This window comes from Triturus cristatus, chromosome 3_2 (assembly GCF_964204655.1).
Source record: "Triturus cristatus chromosome 3_2, aTriCri1.1, whole genome shotgun sequence".
Classification (NCBI taxonomy): Eukaryota; Metazoa; Chordata; class Amphibia; order Caudata; family Salamandridae; genus Triturus; species Triturus cristatus.
The window spans coordinates 514297794-514316745 of record NC_140584.1 but is presented as its reverse complement, the minus strand read 5'-3'; the positions used below and the strand labels follow the sequence as shown (position 1 = coordinate 514316745).

At 38.4% G+C, this 18952-nt stretch overlaps 1 protein-coding gene across 4 annotated transcripts in view; it reads right to left on the bottom strand.

Moving 5' to 3' along the window:
• Nucleotides 1-1989: 1989 nt before the first annotated feature.
• The window catches only part of TEAD1 (TEA domain transcription factor 1), a 447887-nt gene continuing 430924 nt past the window's right edge, over nucleotides 1990-18952 (bottom strand). For all 4 annotated transcript variants that reach the window (XM_085648201.1, XM_085648198.1, XM_085648200.1 and 1 more), the window contains one exon: nucleotides 1990-8524. In XM_085648201.1, coding sequence (XP_085504327.1) covers nucleotides 8411-8524 — 114 coding nt within the window. In that variant the 3' untranslated portion in view covers nucleotides 1990-8410. The remainder of the gene's footprint in view (nucleotides 8525-18952) is intronic.

The following is an 18952-nucleotide window of genomic DNA, read 5'->3' as shown; positions in this document are numbered from 1 at the left end:
TGGAAATACACTCTACACCGGCATCAACAAGTCCCTACTCCTCAAACTCCAGACAATACAGAACACCGCCGCCAAACGTGTCCTTGGCATCCCCCAGTCAACACATCAGTCAACACCTACGAAGTCTCCACTGGCTCCCCGTGGAGAAAAGAGTCAGTTTCAAAATCCTCACTCACGCCTACAAATGCCTACACAACAACGGACCCAAATACCACAATGACAGAATCAACTTCCACGTACCCAAAAGAAACCACAGAGCCAGAGCAGGTGGAAGATCCTTCTCTCATATTGCAGCCAAGAACTGGAAGTAGCTACTGGCAGACATCAGACGCGCCCCCTCCCTGAACACCTTTAGGAAGACCCTCAAGACCTGGCTCTTCAGCTAAACAGATCTGCGGTCGTCCCCCCCCCCAGCTCCTTGAGACCCTCACGGGTGAGTAGCGTGCTTACAATTCCCTGATTGATTGATTGAAAGGCAGGTAAGAGTGATTTTAGGGTTAAGGGATGAGTTGAAGTAAAATGAGGGAAGTGTGATTTTGAGGTTTAGGGATGGGCAGAAATAGAGGGGGTAAGGCTGATTTTGGTGTCAAGGAATAGGTGCAGCAAAGGTGAGTCACTGCGCTTTTAGTTTTTAGTGGTGGGTAGAGGAAAAGGAAGGTGGGGTTATTTTAGGGTTTAGGTGGGTAGAAGCAAAGGGATAAGGGTGATTTTAGGGTTATGTATGGGTGTAGGTAAAGGGAGGTGAGGGTGAGTTTAGAGTTCAGGGATGGGTAGAGGTAAAGGGAGGTAATTGATTTTTGGGGTTGGGATGGGCAGAGGTAAGGGAAGGTATAGGTGACTTTAGGGTTATGGGATGGGTAGAGGTAAATGGAAGTATGGGTGATTTTAGGATATGATGTGGGTAGATGTAAAGGGAGGTAAGGGTCAGTTTAGGGTTTAGTAGTGGGGAGAAATAAAGGGAGGTAACAGTGATTTTAGTACTTAGGGTGGTTAGAGGTAAAGGGATGTAAGGGTGATTTTAGTGTTATAGGATGGGTAGAGGTAAAGAGGTAAAGAGAGGTAAGTTGTTTTAAGGTTTGGGGTAACCTTTTTAAAGTTCAGCATGTCTGATGATGAATAAAATATCCTCTAAATTGTAAATAATAATAATCCAGGATTTGTAAAGCGCGACAAATCACCTGTGAGGGTCTCAAAGCACTGTATTATAAGCACAGGGAGTTTAAGAGATTTGTCCAGACTCACAGGATGTTAACGCCGACGCAAACCTGTTTCCCACCAGCTCCGTAGTTGGCAGCTCAGGTAGTTTTTGCCACAAAAAATAAGTAAATGTGACACAGCGGCAAACGTTAACTCTTAAAAGCACATTCTGTATGGTAACATTCTTAAAGGAAGGGAGTATGTTTATAGCTTCATAATCAGTAAAAGTGACAGGAGTCCAAAATGTATGTTTGAGGGTTACCTGTTTTATAATTTAGAGGATATTTTATTCACCATTAAAGATCCATGGTTTGCAAAGGTTAATGTGTCCACAGAGACAACATTTTATAGTGTGAAAATCACTTTAAATGATGTATTAATTGTTTGCACATTTTGCAAAAACGGTTTATTATATAAAGTAATTTGCACCAACAATGTTCTCACCAACCCGTAATCAAGTTTTCTTCAAAAAAACAAAAAAAAAATAGCACAATCCCAGTGCAAGCAGCAGAGCAAAACACTAATGAAGAAATCAATCAATACAAGGTTGAAGCTGTTGGAAAGAGGCAAACATACAAAGGCAACTGAAGTTGTCATGGCACACGCAAGCTCACCAATGAGAAGCAAGAAAATAACAGTGACAATGAAGCCAACCAATGATAAGTAATGGGCTGGCCCAAAGCTCAATTTGTTTTTTCAAGTAACTAAAAATCTTTGCAAACAACAGCACATGCGTTGTCTCAGGTGACACCAAAAAACGAATGTGATAGTGCCACAAAAACAAACACCATCTACTTTTATTTATGTTTTTATTTTCAATTGATACTGTATGAATACAAAGTTTCTAAAAAGCTACAAAAGGCTACCACTTTTATCAAGAAGGCATCAAAATGTGTCACTTTGCGAAGACATGAAAACACCTGCATTAACTGACACAAAAATAGCATTTTTTAGAGTGATGAAATAATTGCACTTAAATGTCATGGATATTAAAGTTATCACACATGTGTACCGTAAAAGCAAGAATACATTCTTTTTTATTTCACTTTTTAGTTTTTTTTTTTACAAAGCACCGTTTAAAAAAAAATGTGTGCACACAAACCCTATAATTTTCATAGTTCTATTATACTAAATATAAATTCACTTTAAAGCCAACACATGAATTGAGTTTAAACAAAGGTACCAGTACCTACACAAAGACAATAACAAATACAAGAATACTGTACTGCCAAGAGCTTTGACTGAAAATCCTTTTGATACTATATGAAATTACCAAGAACCATTAAGGAACATTCACTAATCATTTACAAAGAGCCTTCCCTCTTAATTTAAAAGCGAGGTATATCAAAAGGCAAGTTCTACATCAAAGTTACCAGCAGCAGTACAATATTAAAGTAACCACTGACCATTTATGAATATGCTTAAGTCACAAACTCAGTTTATACACATCAGACAAATAAACATAACATATGAGAAATATTTTAAGTCATTTACAACATGAACAGATGAATATCGCAAATAAAGTTACACATCTGTACCTACATTGAAAGGTTAAAGGCTAATTAGGCTTTTACTAATGTTATAAAATCCCCTTTGTCTTATTCAGGCACGTACTGAAGTTAGCTTGTTTGTAGACTGCAGACCTAAGTAAAAGATCCAAAAGAACATGCTCAAGAGATGGAGAGAAGGATAAATACACACATTGCTTTATCTCCATTCATCACAGTGGAACATTCTCTGGGAACACTATGAATTTACACACAAGCTTCATTTTAAAACTTTTACTTAGATCCTCAATAATTACACACAATTTGGCCCAGTGTGATAGGATTATTATACCAAGTATTATGTTTATAACATAGGAAATTCAAACTCAAAATAAAAGAAAGGCCACAGGATCAACCTGAGGAAGCTGAGAAAGCTTAACCATACAAAACTATCTTAATGTTTCAAGTTTGAAATATTCTTATGTCAGAATTAGCATGTGTTAGTTGGGGGATAGGATTAATGGACAGGATTAATTTAAATATGTTTATCAAAAGAAGCAATTTACTAATAAAATAAATATGTTTGCCCTTTCAAAAACCAAGCCCACTTACCAAAGTACTTGTTTCAACTGCTACATAACAAAAAAACACCAGGTAAGAAGAGTGCATTAAAAAGTAAACATGTTTAAAATTGAAGAAAGGTAGGAACAGTTTGGATATGCAGTGTATTTCAAGTAGTGGTAAACAAACTAATCAAAATATATTTCCAAATAATGGGGTGTATTTTATAATAGGGGCAGGTGATAGAGAAGTGTTTACCTAAAGCAATACTTTTCTTCTATCCCATGTCTTTAACTATGGTATTGTAAGTAATTAATAATAATATTAACAAATAGTTACAATTGCTTCACACATTTAGTGTAGATATATGTCACCTACAATGCACAATATTTTAATGTCAAAATACAAGATCATTGTGTCATCCAAATGGAAGACTTAGTTCTTTGAAAAACGAAATAATTTGGGAACAATAGAAAAATTTGCATGAGGCAATTGAATGATTTGTTGTTTTTCTCTTAATACATTTTGAGGTTATCTGTTATCCACTGATGCATTTTATAGGGCTGCTTTAGCATTTATTGGATTGGGTATTCATTCTCTAAGCCTGTATCCCCATTCTCTCATCATGAACTAGCTGACAGATATGCTGAATATTTTAGTTTATGTAAGGTCTGTGGTATAAACATCTTTGTGAATAACTGCATTACATCCTGTGTTTCACACTTCATAATTACAAATATTATTATATTTTATAAAAGTTTAATGACATTAAAAGATTCTGCAGATCGCTAATGTAAAAAAAATGGGTGATTCATGTCTACTGTCTTGAATATCACTAGTTACCAATTTATCCGTGAAGGTAAATACATTATATCTGAAATACCATAGGAAAAGAATCACACATTTGAAATAAAATGTATTGTAATATAAACTAAACTTTGAGAAATCACAATAAAATGCCATTGCAATTATGTGATCCAACATTTGTCTGATAAGAGTTGCAAGTATTTGCTCTTTTATGGATGACCACTAACCCTCCTCAGCATGAGCACCACTCTTTAAAGTGATCTTGTACATACATTTTATAAAACAGTCTCTCATCACTCCTACCCATGTATGAATATAGTTATCTTGTGTTGGTGCTTGGTGGGCAGAGGAGCACAACAATCCCTGCCTGTCTGATATCAAATTAACCATACACTGGTATATGCTAGGTGCGTATTAGGCAATGATGAATGCTCTTTCTCAACCACATCTACCCATTTCTATTGTTATCCATGGTTATGGGCACTTTGAGCTAAAGATAGGAGGAGTCCCCACTGCCTGGCAAACATTTATTGCAAACATTTTTGCAAGATTATTTATTTGACTCTCTAAACCCTTGGAGATTATATGTTTTCATGGTGTAGGTTACATTTCATTCATCGGAGATGTCTGTTAATGCAGTTTGTGCAGAAGTAAAGTTGTGTTTTTTTATTAGATGTGACTCTATAGGTTGAGTGATGTGGTCATAATTTTCCAAATCCTTATATTCAATAAATTATTGTAAGCAAAACAAAATGTATAACAGTAGTCACATATTCTAGCTATTCCAGATGAACAGTTGGAATTGCATTATTTAGAAGTATATAACCTGAAATGAAAAAGCCTTTACAAATTTTGTGAACATGAGCCAATAAAGAAGAAGTTCACTTGCCCATAGTCTGAATTTCCTCAGCGTTAAAAAAAAATCACATTATGCAGATGCAAGGCTGAAACAGTGATGAACTAATATAGTCTAGTGTATGTTGCTGGCTCTTGTAAAGCAGAATTAGAAGAAACATGTTCATTAATGTATTCCCCACCTTAATACAATCTGTATCTGCAAAATACTTGAAAGTGTACTATGAAAACTAGTGCTCTGCTATAGTGGAGACCTATAGTTGTATGTGTTCTATTAAACCAAAGGCATTATGGTGATCTTGAGTTTTTGGTCTCTACAGATTTATTATAATGGCAGCACTTTTCTAAGCTGGAATTTCTAAACCAAAGGCACTTTCATGCTAGAGTGCAGACGACTTATAATTATTTAAATATTTGGTCATGAAAGTTAGAAGGCAGCTTTTTATATACCTATATTTTTCCTGGAACTGTGTTGTTGATTTTTGTTTTGGTATTTATATATAACAGTGTAATAATAGGACTGTCCTGCACTGAAGGCTAAATGACAGGCAAAACAGTCCGAAAGTGTTCTTGAACAACAAAGAAAACATACATTTAATAACAAATCTATTTTAAAACAAGATGCATTACTGATGAAAGAGAGGACTAATAACACTAAGGCACTGCATTTTGTAATGCTTTGGCAGCTCTGAATTGAAAAGTTCCTAGAAAAAGTAACAGTAACAGGAGAAAATATTCCAGCTTACAAAAGAGCTCACAGTTTACAGGCAGCCTTTTGGATTTATGGACCTCAACAAAGGACATTTTAGGGGTTTAAGGCTTTCAAAAATGAAGATATAAAGGGATTAAGCCATTTATGCAAAAGTAGTATTGATGTAGGCAAGGGCTTCCCAACCCTGAGCCTCACAAACTCAGAAAAGATACTCTATGAATGTTCAGAAATTATGTAGTGTACCGGATTGTATTTAAATGTGTACATTTTGTATTACATCTTGTCACATTCACATACTTTTTGATTCTCATAAAAACATTAAAATTCCAAACTGACTATGAAATCAACAATATGTTTTTGACCTGTAACACCAAGTGCTTTTTATATACTATCCTACTGCTGGTACAGCTTAGTGCTTCTACAAGCGTAGTGATTAGTGTTAAGACATAAACAAAAAGAATAAATGGTGGATAGGGGAGTGTACAGTCAACTCACTAAACAACTAAGAAGTGTACCAGAGCATATACAGTTTTGTTATGGCTCTGGCAGCTAGAAATCAGAGCAAAACACTGCAGACCGGTGCCACTAGATATTCTACAACAAATAACTGCAATATTAATATTTATGTTTCATGTGATGAAAGGTAATTCTTCTTGGTTTTCTAATATGTCAATAGTGCAAAGACTGGACCCTTGTACAACACTATAAATTATCATTATTTACCCTTCTCTATGGATTTAAGCATTACAGTTATCCAACAATGTTGTGATGACATCAGTGTTTTACAATTGCATATTGCACCTTACAAGTTGCAGTGGTTACACAATTGCATGATGTTAAACCCTACCTTTCTTTTATATTGTGTGGCTTTATTTTTATGTCCATATCTTTGGCATCACTCAGCAAAACAGGCTAAAGTTTATTTCAGGCCTGTTTGAGAACATTTAGAAAGGCTGGTTGTTTTGGTCAAATAGCGATAAAGGAGAACACGTTACTATAGGATTGAACAGGTGCAAGAGAGCATGATAAGATGACAGCAAGGGGTACCCAAACTAATGAAGTCTTTAAATAGATATGGATCACTGCCACCTGGCAACTAAGGTGCAATTACCTATTAACAATTTTATTCAGGTTTCATAGATCAATAATGAACTGGAGGATCAAATAATAAAATGTGCCTCCTTATTATACATTATGATATTTAAATCCACAGGCATTAAGCGCAGAATAAATTAAGTAGTAAACACATTTTGAATGTTGTGTAGAAATTGCTAGGGAAGAAGCAGTACCTAAGTGAAGAAAGGATTCCCATCACATGTTGATAGAACACACCATGTGGTTAAATTCATGAAGTAAGGTGAAATCTTATTCCATGTACAGGATCCTAAATGAGGCCCTGCAATGTGGGTATGTACCAGATGTCACTAGTGGTACAGACACAACCATAATTGTGACTATGTGTTCAAAGTGTGTTACAAATGGTAATTTGCTTTTTGCAACTCAAACTCTATACTGGTCTCTACAACTCTGCACGTCTTTCATATGTATTTCAAAATAATGTCTAAATGTAGAAAACAAAACACATACAAACCTGAACTGTAATAAATAATGTGAATAGGATGATAAAATTGTATAAAAAAAATATTTGTGTGTTGTGAATGGTGTCATTCCCTTTATAAGTATTTGTTCTTTGCAGGGTGAAAGCATGGATTGTACGGTAGATTACAGTGCAATTCAGTGAAAACAGAAACAGCTCAGCATCTGATAATTTCCATCTACCAATATATTTGTGTTCTCATGGGCTAGCAAGTCTGAATTTAGTTCTGAATTTCTGGCTGCCAAACTGTATTGGTCATGGTAACACCTTCATGGCCTGTAATAAGTTTTAGATGACAACTCACACACCTACTTCACACAATTGTTATACTGAATCGATTTTAAGAGCCTATCCACCACAGAGTTAAAAATAATTGCAGGGCAGCAAATTCTGACTCGATTCTATAGAAAATGTCAGTTGTTCATATAAAAGAAGACCAGTTAGAGTAGACAAGTTTACCTAGTTATTGCAAAATCAGCCATCTTTTAACAAACTCCAATCTTATTTGTACATAACAATCATACATGTTGAAAAACACTAGATATGTTAAGTTCATGTGACTTCTTTTGCACAGTACCTGTTTAACCAAATGACTGTATTAGAAAACATGAAAGTGTGCCATGCTCGAGTTTTTGTGTTTCAATTCATCATTATATTCAACATTTGGTGTCAGAACAGAAAAGAAACATGTTTCATTTTCAAAAATAATTTAGCTAAATACATTCTTCCATATTTTTCCCTCTAGTTACAGGTAGATATAAAGATAACATTTCAAAAAAGTTTTAAAAACTTGTGAACTGATTTACATTCATATTTAATCCACATTCCACTTGAACTTTACAAGTGGAAAATTATTAAAAATTCTGCAACGTTTCCCAGGGTGAATATCGCTGTCAGTTGTATTATCATCTTTAGAAAGATAATTCCACAGGCCTCGGTTTCTCAAATGCAGTCTTTTCCAATAACTGTACTGTACATATTTCAACAACATTTGAGTTTAGAAATAAACCTCTACAACTGTAACAGAATTTCACAGCTACAATGAATACCATCAACAATAAAATCACTTCACTGACACAGGAATCAGAATAAGGTAAGTGAAATCTGGCCAGAGTCACTGTTACTTTTGTGTTGTGGTGTACAGTCTATTTCCATAATGAAGTTTTAAACGAGTGTACACTGTTATACCACTGTTCATTCCTTGATAAGCCTGTAAATGTGATGCTGTGCACCATGTTCACTGTTCGAAACTTCGAATACGCATGCCATGCAGAGAAGTGTCTCCTGTGTATCTCTGTTTGTGACGACCTTTAAAGAAAGGAAGACATGGTATGTTAATAAAACACAATCACAAGGTCATAGCCTGGAAAAGGCATCCAGTGGCCAAATTATCCTACTTCCATTAATTAGAAGATTCATACTTTTTAGTTTTTACTGTTTTGTACACAAATGTTTAAAGATATAAATATTTAAACATTTGTGTACAAAACATATATATATATATATAGCATGCTTATTTCAAAAAATGTACAGTAAGATTGTTCAGGCATTTCTTTCTATCTTGATTTTATATGCCGTTTTCTACCTAGCATTATTTAGATTCATTATGTATCTCAATAACAGGGCGGAAGGATATACAAAATCCGGTGGTATACTGTAAATTAATCCTCAATTTGGATGAGTGGATTTGATTGTAATCTCCGGAACCACCAGTATTTTACTGATTATTATTTAATGTGCTTGAATCCAAATAGACTTTTAATAGAATGAGGATAAATACTTTAAAAAAAAATTTTTTAACCACACCCTGGACGCAAAATATGTATTTTACTTGTTTATACATGTTTGGTAGAACATTTTGCACATATTGTTTGCACTTTAAAAATTACCGAGTGTTGGTTGTATTCTACTCTAGTTTATCCTATTTTGTCTATGTCTATGGAGGAGAGACCATGTGATGCAGCTACGTATTGCACCTGCACGTTTAAAAATGTACTGTTGATTGGCTCCAACATGTCATGTGAACAAGGCTTTGACGAGCTGAAACGCGTCATGGCGATGAGAGGAGTAAAATATACCATCTAAGCACTTACGCTGGGTCTGTGTCCTAGTTTGTTCGGTGAAAATCGTGTACCGGATCTGGAAAGCAAGTAATATATATATATATATATATATATATGAATCCGAAAATGGCTCAGGTGTACCCGACTTCAGGCGCTGCTCGACGGGTGCGTTACCTCGCGGTTGAGCCAAACCGCCAATATCCACCACAGCACTCCCACAAGGGAAGAAGAGGTCGCACTCCAACCAGCTTTCAAACTTCGTTTATTCCTTCAAAATCGCAGAACCAACAATTTACCAACGTGTTTCGTTATACCAGATAACTTGTTCACGGTTGTTGTTTGCTCAATGCATTCAAAAAAATGTTCATTTAAATAAAGTGAATTGAAGGAAGTTCGCTGACATCATTTCCCGACATCTTTCACCGTTCACCCTGTGACTTATGGGTCATGTAGTCATTACTTCACCAGTCAGTTATTTACAAATTGCCCATGTTCTCGGTAACGTATTTTCACGTTTGACAGTTTTATTTACCAACATCTTTGTCCAAGTCTTGCAATCTTTTGCTCCGGTGGGATGTATTTAAAGTCTTTTGCGTTGCACCATTTGTGTACATTTTAGCCCTCCAGTGGGCATACTCCTTATATTTATCCTTGAATTAATTTTCTTGTCAGCCCTCTGGTGGGCTAGTACATTGTAGTCCGTTTGAGTCGCGATTGCAGTCTGGACATAATTCTATATTTGCTCAAGAACATTCAATTATTCAAAGATGTATATACAGTTCTTCTGACTGATTTAACCCGAATGGCATCATGGATCTCAAGTTCAAAATATGTCTGGATTCTTTCTGGCGTAGGATTTTCTCCCTATTTCCACCACGCACATTTGAAGGCACTGATTCGATGCCATAAAATTTCAAGAGTTTCCAATTGGCATTATGATGGATTTCCATGTGCCTTGCTACTGCATTGTTTTTATCTTTATTCTTTGTAGCTCGTACATGTTCCAAAATTCGCTTCTTGAGCTCACAGATGGTTGAGCCCACATATTTGAGTGGGCAAGGACATTCTATGACATACACTGTGTATTGACTTTTGCACGTTATCAGATTTTTGATTTGCCACGTTTTTTTATTGGCCATTGTGACTTCCATTGTGGGTTTGGCGATCTCACAAACTTTGCAATTGTGACACTTTACAAAGCCAGTTGTATGTAGCCATGATTCTTTCAATTTCTTTGTTTTGTAGAAGCTATGTACTAAGCGATCTTTTAGATTCTTTGCTCTTCTGAAAGTAATCACCGGGTGACTCCCCATTTTCTCACCAATTGTTCCATCTAGTTGTAGAATTTTCCAGTTTTTCTTCAAAATATTTGTAATGTCTTTGGATTCTTGGCTATAATCCATAATGCATCTTATAGGTTCCTCTGCAGTAGCATCTCTTTTGTCCTTTGGCATTAGACATTCCGCTCTGGTTTTGAGATTAGCTCTACTCCAACATGTGTTGACTGTATTCCTAGCGTATTTTCTCTGTATGAATCTTTTCCTCGTGGTTGCACTGTGTTTTTGCCATTCTTGCTCTTCACTGCAAATTCTTCGCAGGCGCAGGAATTCTCCGTATGGAATGCTGGATATTAATGAAGGTTGGTGAAAACTGGTTGCTTCCAAAGTTGCATTGGTCGCTGTATTTTTGCGGTGTAACGTGGTTTCTAAACCATTGCTTTGTATGTAAATTTCGGCATCCAGGAAGACGACTCGATCTTTACTCAGGTTGTATGTGAATCTGAGGTTAGGTGTACTGTTGTTCAAAATTGTGAAGTACTCTTCAAATAATTCCTCCTGTCCATTCCATATAATGAGGAGATCGTCTATGAAGCGGATCCAACTTACAATGTGGTTTGTGTATTGAAGATTTTTCTGATTCCATGCCACCTCTTGTTCCCACCAACCCATTACCAGGCATGCATAACTGGGGCTGAAAGAAAACCCCATCGCCGCTCCGTTCTTTTGGCGGTATATGCTTTCCCCAAAGGAGAAGATGTTGTTTGTTAAGCAGAGTTTCATCATGTCGAGCAACATCTCATTATGTTCTTTGTAGTGGATATTCCTTTCTTGTAGAAAATATTCACAAGCTTTTAAACCCTGCGTGTTATCAATTGTGGTGTATAGCGACACCACATCCATTGTGATGAGACAATAGGAGTTTTGCCAAGATAAGTCTTTCAGGATCCTGAGACAATCTGAAGTATCCTTTATGTAGGATTTCAATTTGGCTACATATGGCATTAAGAAATAGTCAATAAAGTTTGCCACTGGTTCCATGAGCGAGCCCTTAGCTGACAGAATGGGTCTGCCCGGTGGTTTTTTGGAATCTTTATGTATTTTCGGGAGAAAATATATAGTTGCCAGTATCGGGAAGTCCACTGTCAGGTATTTCCGTTCATCATCATCAATCATGTTATTAGCCACCCATATTGCTAATTTTTTATCCAGATCTTTTTTTATTGTTGATGTGGGGTTGTTTTGCAATTTTTCATAATATTCCGTATTATTTAATTGTGAGTGGGCTTCTTCTGTGTACATATTTTTGTCCCATAACACAATGTTGCCCCCTTTATCCGCCAATTTGATTTCGAAATCATCTGTTTTGGATAATTTAGAAAGGGCCTCTCTTTCTGTTTTCCTGAGGTTATCATGAAATTTTTTGTATTTTAATCTGTATAGGTCATGGATGACCGCCTCATGAAAAAGATCAACTTTGTTGCCTGGGGTTAGTTGTGGATAAAATTTTGAACGTGGTCTTTTTTCGCTCACTCCGGCACCTAATTGTGGACATGCCGTGTTAAGGGTGACTTCTTTTCCTTCTTCTGCATTTAGATTTAATAAAGTTAAAAAGTCATCTGCTTCTTTGGCCAAAAGTGTTAATGTTGGTTTCTCCAATATTCTAGCCAACTTTGGTTTATGTTGATTTTCCAGGAAATGTTTAGCAAGTTTAATTTTCCGAACATAGAGGTATAAATCAATACGTGTTTGCGCCAAATCCATTCTTTGTGTGGGGCAATAGTTAATTCCACGTTTCAATAATGATATTTCTTCCAACGACAATTCTTTTTCAGTTAAATTTATGATTTGAAGTTCATCTACTATAGATCCTTCCTCTGCCTCATGCTCCTCGTTCTTATCCCACTCCTTTCTGTTGAGGAACTTGCTTCTTCGTCCCCTTCGTTTTGTCCGTCGCGTTTTCTTTGCTGCCAACGTTTCCCTCTGCCTCTTCCTCGTGTCTGGCGTTGTGATGTTTGGTTTTGCTCCCACTGGCGTTGTTGCAAGACAAGGCGCATGTCGCCTAAAAAAACATTCCTTGCTCCCTCAGGGGTTGCTTCGTTCTCCCCTTCACTTTGACCGATTGAAGCCAGAGATGAGAAGCTGCTGGAGGTGCTACAAAGAATAAAGATAAAAACAATGCAGTAGCAAGGCACATGGAAATCCATCATAATGCCAATTGGAAACTCTTGAAATTTTATGGCATCGAATCAGTGCCTTCAAATGTGCGTGGTGGAAATAGGGAGAAAATCCTACGCCAGAAAGAATCCAGACATATTTTGAACTTGAGATCCATGATGCCATTCGGGTTAAATCAGTCAGAAGAACTGTATATACATCTTTGAATAATTGAATGTTCTTGAGCAAATATAGAATTATGTCCAGACTGCAATCGCGACTCAAACGGACTACAATGTACTAGCCCACCAGAGGGCTGACAAGAAAATTAATTCAAGGATAAATATAAGGAGTATGCCCACTGGAGGGCTAAAATGTACACAAATGGTGCAACGCAAAAGACTTTAAATACATCCCACCGGAGCAAAAGATTGCAAGACTTGGACAAAGATGTTGGTAAATAAAACTGTCAAACGTGAAAATACGTTACCGAGAACATGGGCAATTTGTAAATAACTGACTGGTGAAGTAATGACTACATGACCCATAAGTCACAGGGTGAACGGTGAAAGATGTCGGGAAATGATGTCAGCGAACTTCCTTCAATTCACTTTATTTAAATGAACATTTTTTTGAATGCATTGAGCAAACAACAACCGTGAACAAGTTATCTGGTATAACGAAACGCGTTGGTAAATTGTTGGTTCTGCTATTTTGAAGGAATAAACGAAGTTTGAAAGCTGGTTGGAGTGCGACCTCTTCTTCCCTTGTGGGAGTGCTGTGGTGGATATATATATATATATATATATTCACTGAAAAAACCATAGGTTTCACACATGTTATAGTTAGCGGAAATTTTACTGATAAAAAACCAGTGAAATTGCCCCGTTATAGTTAGTGCTGGCAACTATAACTCACGTGACCGCAATCCTCTGCTGATGCTAATACTGTATTTAGACACTTATTTGCCCATGTCTTCTTCCATACATTTTTAGCTATACATATATTACAAATATTTTTTTTTCATAAAGACACATATGTCATCAGCAGAAGATTGCGGTCGCGTGAGTTATAGTTGCCAGCACTAACTATAACGGGGCAATTTCACTGGTTTTTTATCAGTAAAATTTCCGCTAACTATAACATGTGTGAAACCTATGGTTTTTTCAGTGAATTTGCAAGGTTTTTTAAATGCTAATTCCTAACTATAACGTGTGTGAAACCTATGGTTTTTTCAGTGAATTTGTACGGTTTTTTAAATGCTAAGTTACTTTACGCCATTCGAGGCGTGCGCGCCCACTTAACGCAGTTCGTTCCGTGCACGGTTTTTATCAACTTTAATAAGCCCTGTACATTTGGTGGCCTTCGGCCACCAAAAGCACAGGGGGTGGGGTCAATGTGGATAGTGTTTTTTTTATTTCGATTTTATAATTTCATGTTGCCAAAATTTAGTTTTTTTTACCTATTAATAAGCCCTGTACATTTGGTGGCCTACGGCCACCAAAAGCACAGGGGGTGGGGTAAGTGTGGATAGTGTTTTTTTTTTTTTTTTTTTTACCGTACGCTTACGGTAAGCGTACGGTAAGCGTACTCGGCGAAATTGCCGAAAAAAAAATAAAACCGTTTTTGCTCTTGGGGGATGTTTGGGGACTCCCTCAACATGACTATGTGGGAGGGAGTTGTCAAAACAGCCCCGTAACATGTTTTTGGCCATCATGTTTGATAAACAACACTCAGTGCGAGAGACAAAATGGCGGACGCCGCTTCCTGGTTTCGGCCGATTCGAATGTTTACTAAGATCTAAGAGCCAATCAGAATCGCGCTCGCGCACGCCACCGTACGCTTACGGTAAGCGTACGGTAAGCGTACCGTAAGCGGGCTCAGATATATATATTGATTTAAAGGCTATTTTCTCAGAATCTACTGAACAGATTTACACCAAACCTACAAAAGGCACTTCCTTGACCTAGGGACTACCTCTCTGCCAAATTTCTAGTAATTCTGTTCAGCCGTTCGGGCTGTAGCTCGTTCTAAAGGTCCTATGGAAAAATGCATGGGAAAAACGCGTTTTGGGACCCCCCTTTTATCTCAGCCCCCGCTTGACGAATCCCCCCGAGACTTTCAGGGTAGGAGCGGAGCGTAGCGCCCCACCTATTTTGAGAAATTCGCGAGGATTCATCGACCGGCGCCAAAGTTATTCAAAATAGAATGTTGAGGTTTTCCTATGGAAAAGGGGTCCTAACTATAACTACCTACTGGCGACCGCCAGTAGGTAATATATATATATATATATATATATATATATATATATATATATATATATATATATATATATATATATATATATATATATATATATATATATATATATATATATATATTCACTGAAAAAACCATAGGTTTCAGACACGCTATAGTTAAAAATTAGCATTTAAAAGACCTTAGAAATTCACTGAAAAAGCCATAGGTTTCAGGGGCGTTTCATTCACTGGATAATGTCATCAGTGATGTCATTTGAGATGTCATGAGTGATGTCACTGACCATGTCATGAGTGATGTAATATGTGATGTCATCAGCAGTTCATTGCGGACGCGCGAGTTATAGTTAGCTGAACTAACTACAACGGGGGAATTTCACTGGTTTTGTATGAGTGAAATGTCCAACTAACTATAACGCCCCTGAAACCTATGGTTTTTTCAGTGAATTTCTATGTTTTTTTTAAGTGCTAATTTCTAACTATAACGTGTCTGAAACCTATGTTTTTTTCAATGAATTTCAAAGGTTTTTTAAATGCTTATTCCTAACTATAGCACCCCTGAAACCTATGGATTTTTCGGTGAATTTCAAAGGTTTTGTAAATGCTAGTTTCTAACTATGCCTACAGAGGTAAGACATGTGATGAAAGAAGAACGCACAGAAAGAAAAACAAGAAATGCAGAAAGAAGCAACAGAAGTACTCAAAGCCAAAGAAAAGCGCAGGAAGAAGCAAGACATGTGCAGAAAGAACCAACAGAGGAGCAGAAAGAGGCCTTGTTACAAAATCATCCTGTGCCCACAACTTTTTCAGACGGGTACTGGTGTTAACTGACTCTGACTAACCAGGCCTAGAGCCAGTGATATGCTAAAAGACACTTAAAATACAGTGAAGACACCTACATACACTAGGGAACACTATACGTTGGGGTACCCCTGTGATTAGTATGACCTCCTCAGTAAGCCCCTAGTACATAACAGGGCAGGGGGATTAAAACGACCTCTTAAAACGCGCCACGGGGTGCGTTTGCACACTGGTGAAGGGTGGGGGGAGCCTGAGGTGACATGTGTGCAAACACGCCCAGTGGGCATTTTAAGTTGGGGGATAAAGTCCCCTTGAATCCTGAGGATCCCTGGGGCCACCTAACGCACCAGGTATGTCCAGTAAGTGCCATAGAGTTGCATTGCAGAGAGGTGTAAAATGGGGCATGGCCTCGGACCCACCTCTCTGTAACGCAGCTCTGTGGTGCTTACTGGAGGTACATGGTGGGCTAGTTGGACCCAGGGACTCTCAGGATTAAAGGGAGCCCATCTCGCTCCTTCCTTTTCCTGCCAAAGTCATTGAGAAGACAGTCAACAGACAGATCGCGACCTTCCTCGAGACGAACGGATCCCTCGACCCCTCGCAGTCCGGGTTCCGGGCCAACCACAGCACCGAGACCGCCCTGATCGCAGCAACCGACGACATCAGATCCCTGATCGACAACGGGGAAACAGCGGCCCTCATCCTCCTGGACCTTTGTGCTGCGTTCGACACTGTCTGCCACCGCACCCTGCGGCGCCTCAGCAACATCAGAATCCAAGAGAAGGCACTGGAGTGGATCATTTCGTTCCTCGCCGGAAGAACCCAGAGAGTCCGCCTCCCCCCGTTCAGATCCAAGGCCACCGAAGTCATCTGTGGCGTACCACAAGGATCATCACTCAGCCCAACCCTCTTCAACATCTACATGAGCCCCCTCGCAACCATCGCACGCCAACACAACCTCAACATCATCTCCTATGCCGACGACACCCAACTGATCCTCTCCCTCACCAACGACCCCGCTACCGTCAGAGCCAGCCTACACGAAGGGATGAAAGACGTCGCCGAGTGGATGAAGCACAGCCGCCTGAAACTGAACTCAGACAAGACGGAAGTCCTCATCCTGGGATCATCCCTCTCCACCTGGGACGATTCCTGGTGGCCCCCTGCCCTGGGCACCACTCCCAAACCAACGGACCACGCGCGCAACCTGGGCTTCATCCTGGACTCCTCCCTCTCGATGACCAGACAAGTCAACGCCGTCTCCTCATCATGCTTCAACACCCTGCGCATGCTCCGCAAGATCTTCAGATGGATCCCCACAGAAACCAGGAAGACCGTTACCCAGGCACTCGTCACCAGCCGACTGGACTACGGGAACACCCTCTACGCCGGTACCACAGCCAAACTTCAAAGAAGACTCCAACACATCCAGAATGCCTCCGCACGACTCATCCTAGACATTCCCCGACAAAACCACATCACCGGACAACTGAGAGACCTGCACTGGCTCCCCGTCAGCAAGAGAATCACGTTCAGACTCCTCACCCACGCACACAAGGCTCTCCACGACCTGGGCCCCAAGTACATCAACGACCGCATGACCTTCTACACGCCCACCCGCCAGCTACGATCGACCACCCACGCCCTCGCCACCGTACCACGCATCCGCAGAGCCACCGCCGGAGGAAGATCCTTCTCCTACCTGGCAGCCAAGACTTGGAACTCCCTCCCCATCCACCTTCGGCTAACCCAAGACCATCTCTCCTTCAGGAAGCAGCTCAAGACCTGGCTGTTCGAGCAGTAACTTACCCCTCCCCCCCAGCGCCTTGAGACCTTTCCGGGTGAGTAGCGCGCTTTACAAATGTTGTGATTGATTGATTGATTGAACACGCCCTGTGGCGCGTCTTAAGTTGGGGAATTAATTCCTCTTCAATCCTGAGGGTCCCTGGGAGCCAACTAGCCCACCAGGTACCTCCAGTATGTGCCAGGGAGCTATATATATATATCAAGTAAAAGCAAGCCGTTTCAGCACATCCAAGGTTAGTGGATAGAGGTGACACGAATCCCAAAAAATCAGGCACAGGTAAATTTATTTAGTTAAGGAGCCAGCAAATCTGACGCATTTCGGGCTGTTGCCCTTGTTCACAGATAGCCAGATCTTGGCCCGCCATTTTTTAAAATATGCTTAGAAAACACCACGTGATATAATAAACATAAACAAAGTACTCTCCATAAGCTGTTCGTGTTACAAGTCAGTAAGTCTGTTTTCTAAGTGGTCAGAAACCCGTATTTTGACATTTGCCGATTAATGTGAAACAGCAAGCGTGTTGAAATTTAAAAACAGTCATGATTAATATACATGAATGTAAATGAACCTGAGAAAAACAATTTTATAACAAAGGGAAATAAATCAATGACAAATCAAAATGCTTGAGCATAATATGCTACCAATATAAATATTTAAATTGATCAGCAATGCATAGATATGTACCCATGATAGTCCATACCATTTTATGAAAACAAATAAGAATATGCGCCACTGAAAGAGACAATGTGTACAATACTATGCAGTCATAATATATATATGCAAATAACGCTGAGAGCTATAGTATAAATCCTACTGACATCTGTATAAATGTGCAAATTGCGCAACAATTTGTCAAAAGCAGAATTTTAAAATGCCATTCAATACATATATACTGGATTTAATGTGCAAATCAAGCAAACAATTTGTAAACATATAGTACATGTGCATATTAACGCAAGATTTATAAAACCATTTATAGTACTGTGCAAAATTCGCCTACAATGTATCTAAAATTATTAATAAAACTATTAATAAAAATCCCTATGTTCAGGTTCTAATTTAATGTATTAATAATCACTGTGTGTAAATACGATTTGAGTTTAATAAAAAACAAACATTATCTGCCTGACCACCCGTATAGTACTGATGTAACTATATGAAAATGATTGACCCATAGTTCTATCAACAGCTTCATAAGTGTGCACACCTAATGTGTGAATAAAACAAGAAAATCCCATAATAAAAGATTATTAATTAAAAAAAAAAATTGTATGTTTTTATCTATCTATCTATCTATCTATCTATCTATCTATCTATCTATCTATCTATCTATCTATCTATCTATCTATCTATCTATCTATCTATCTATCTCT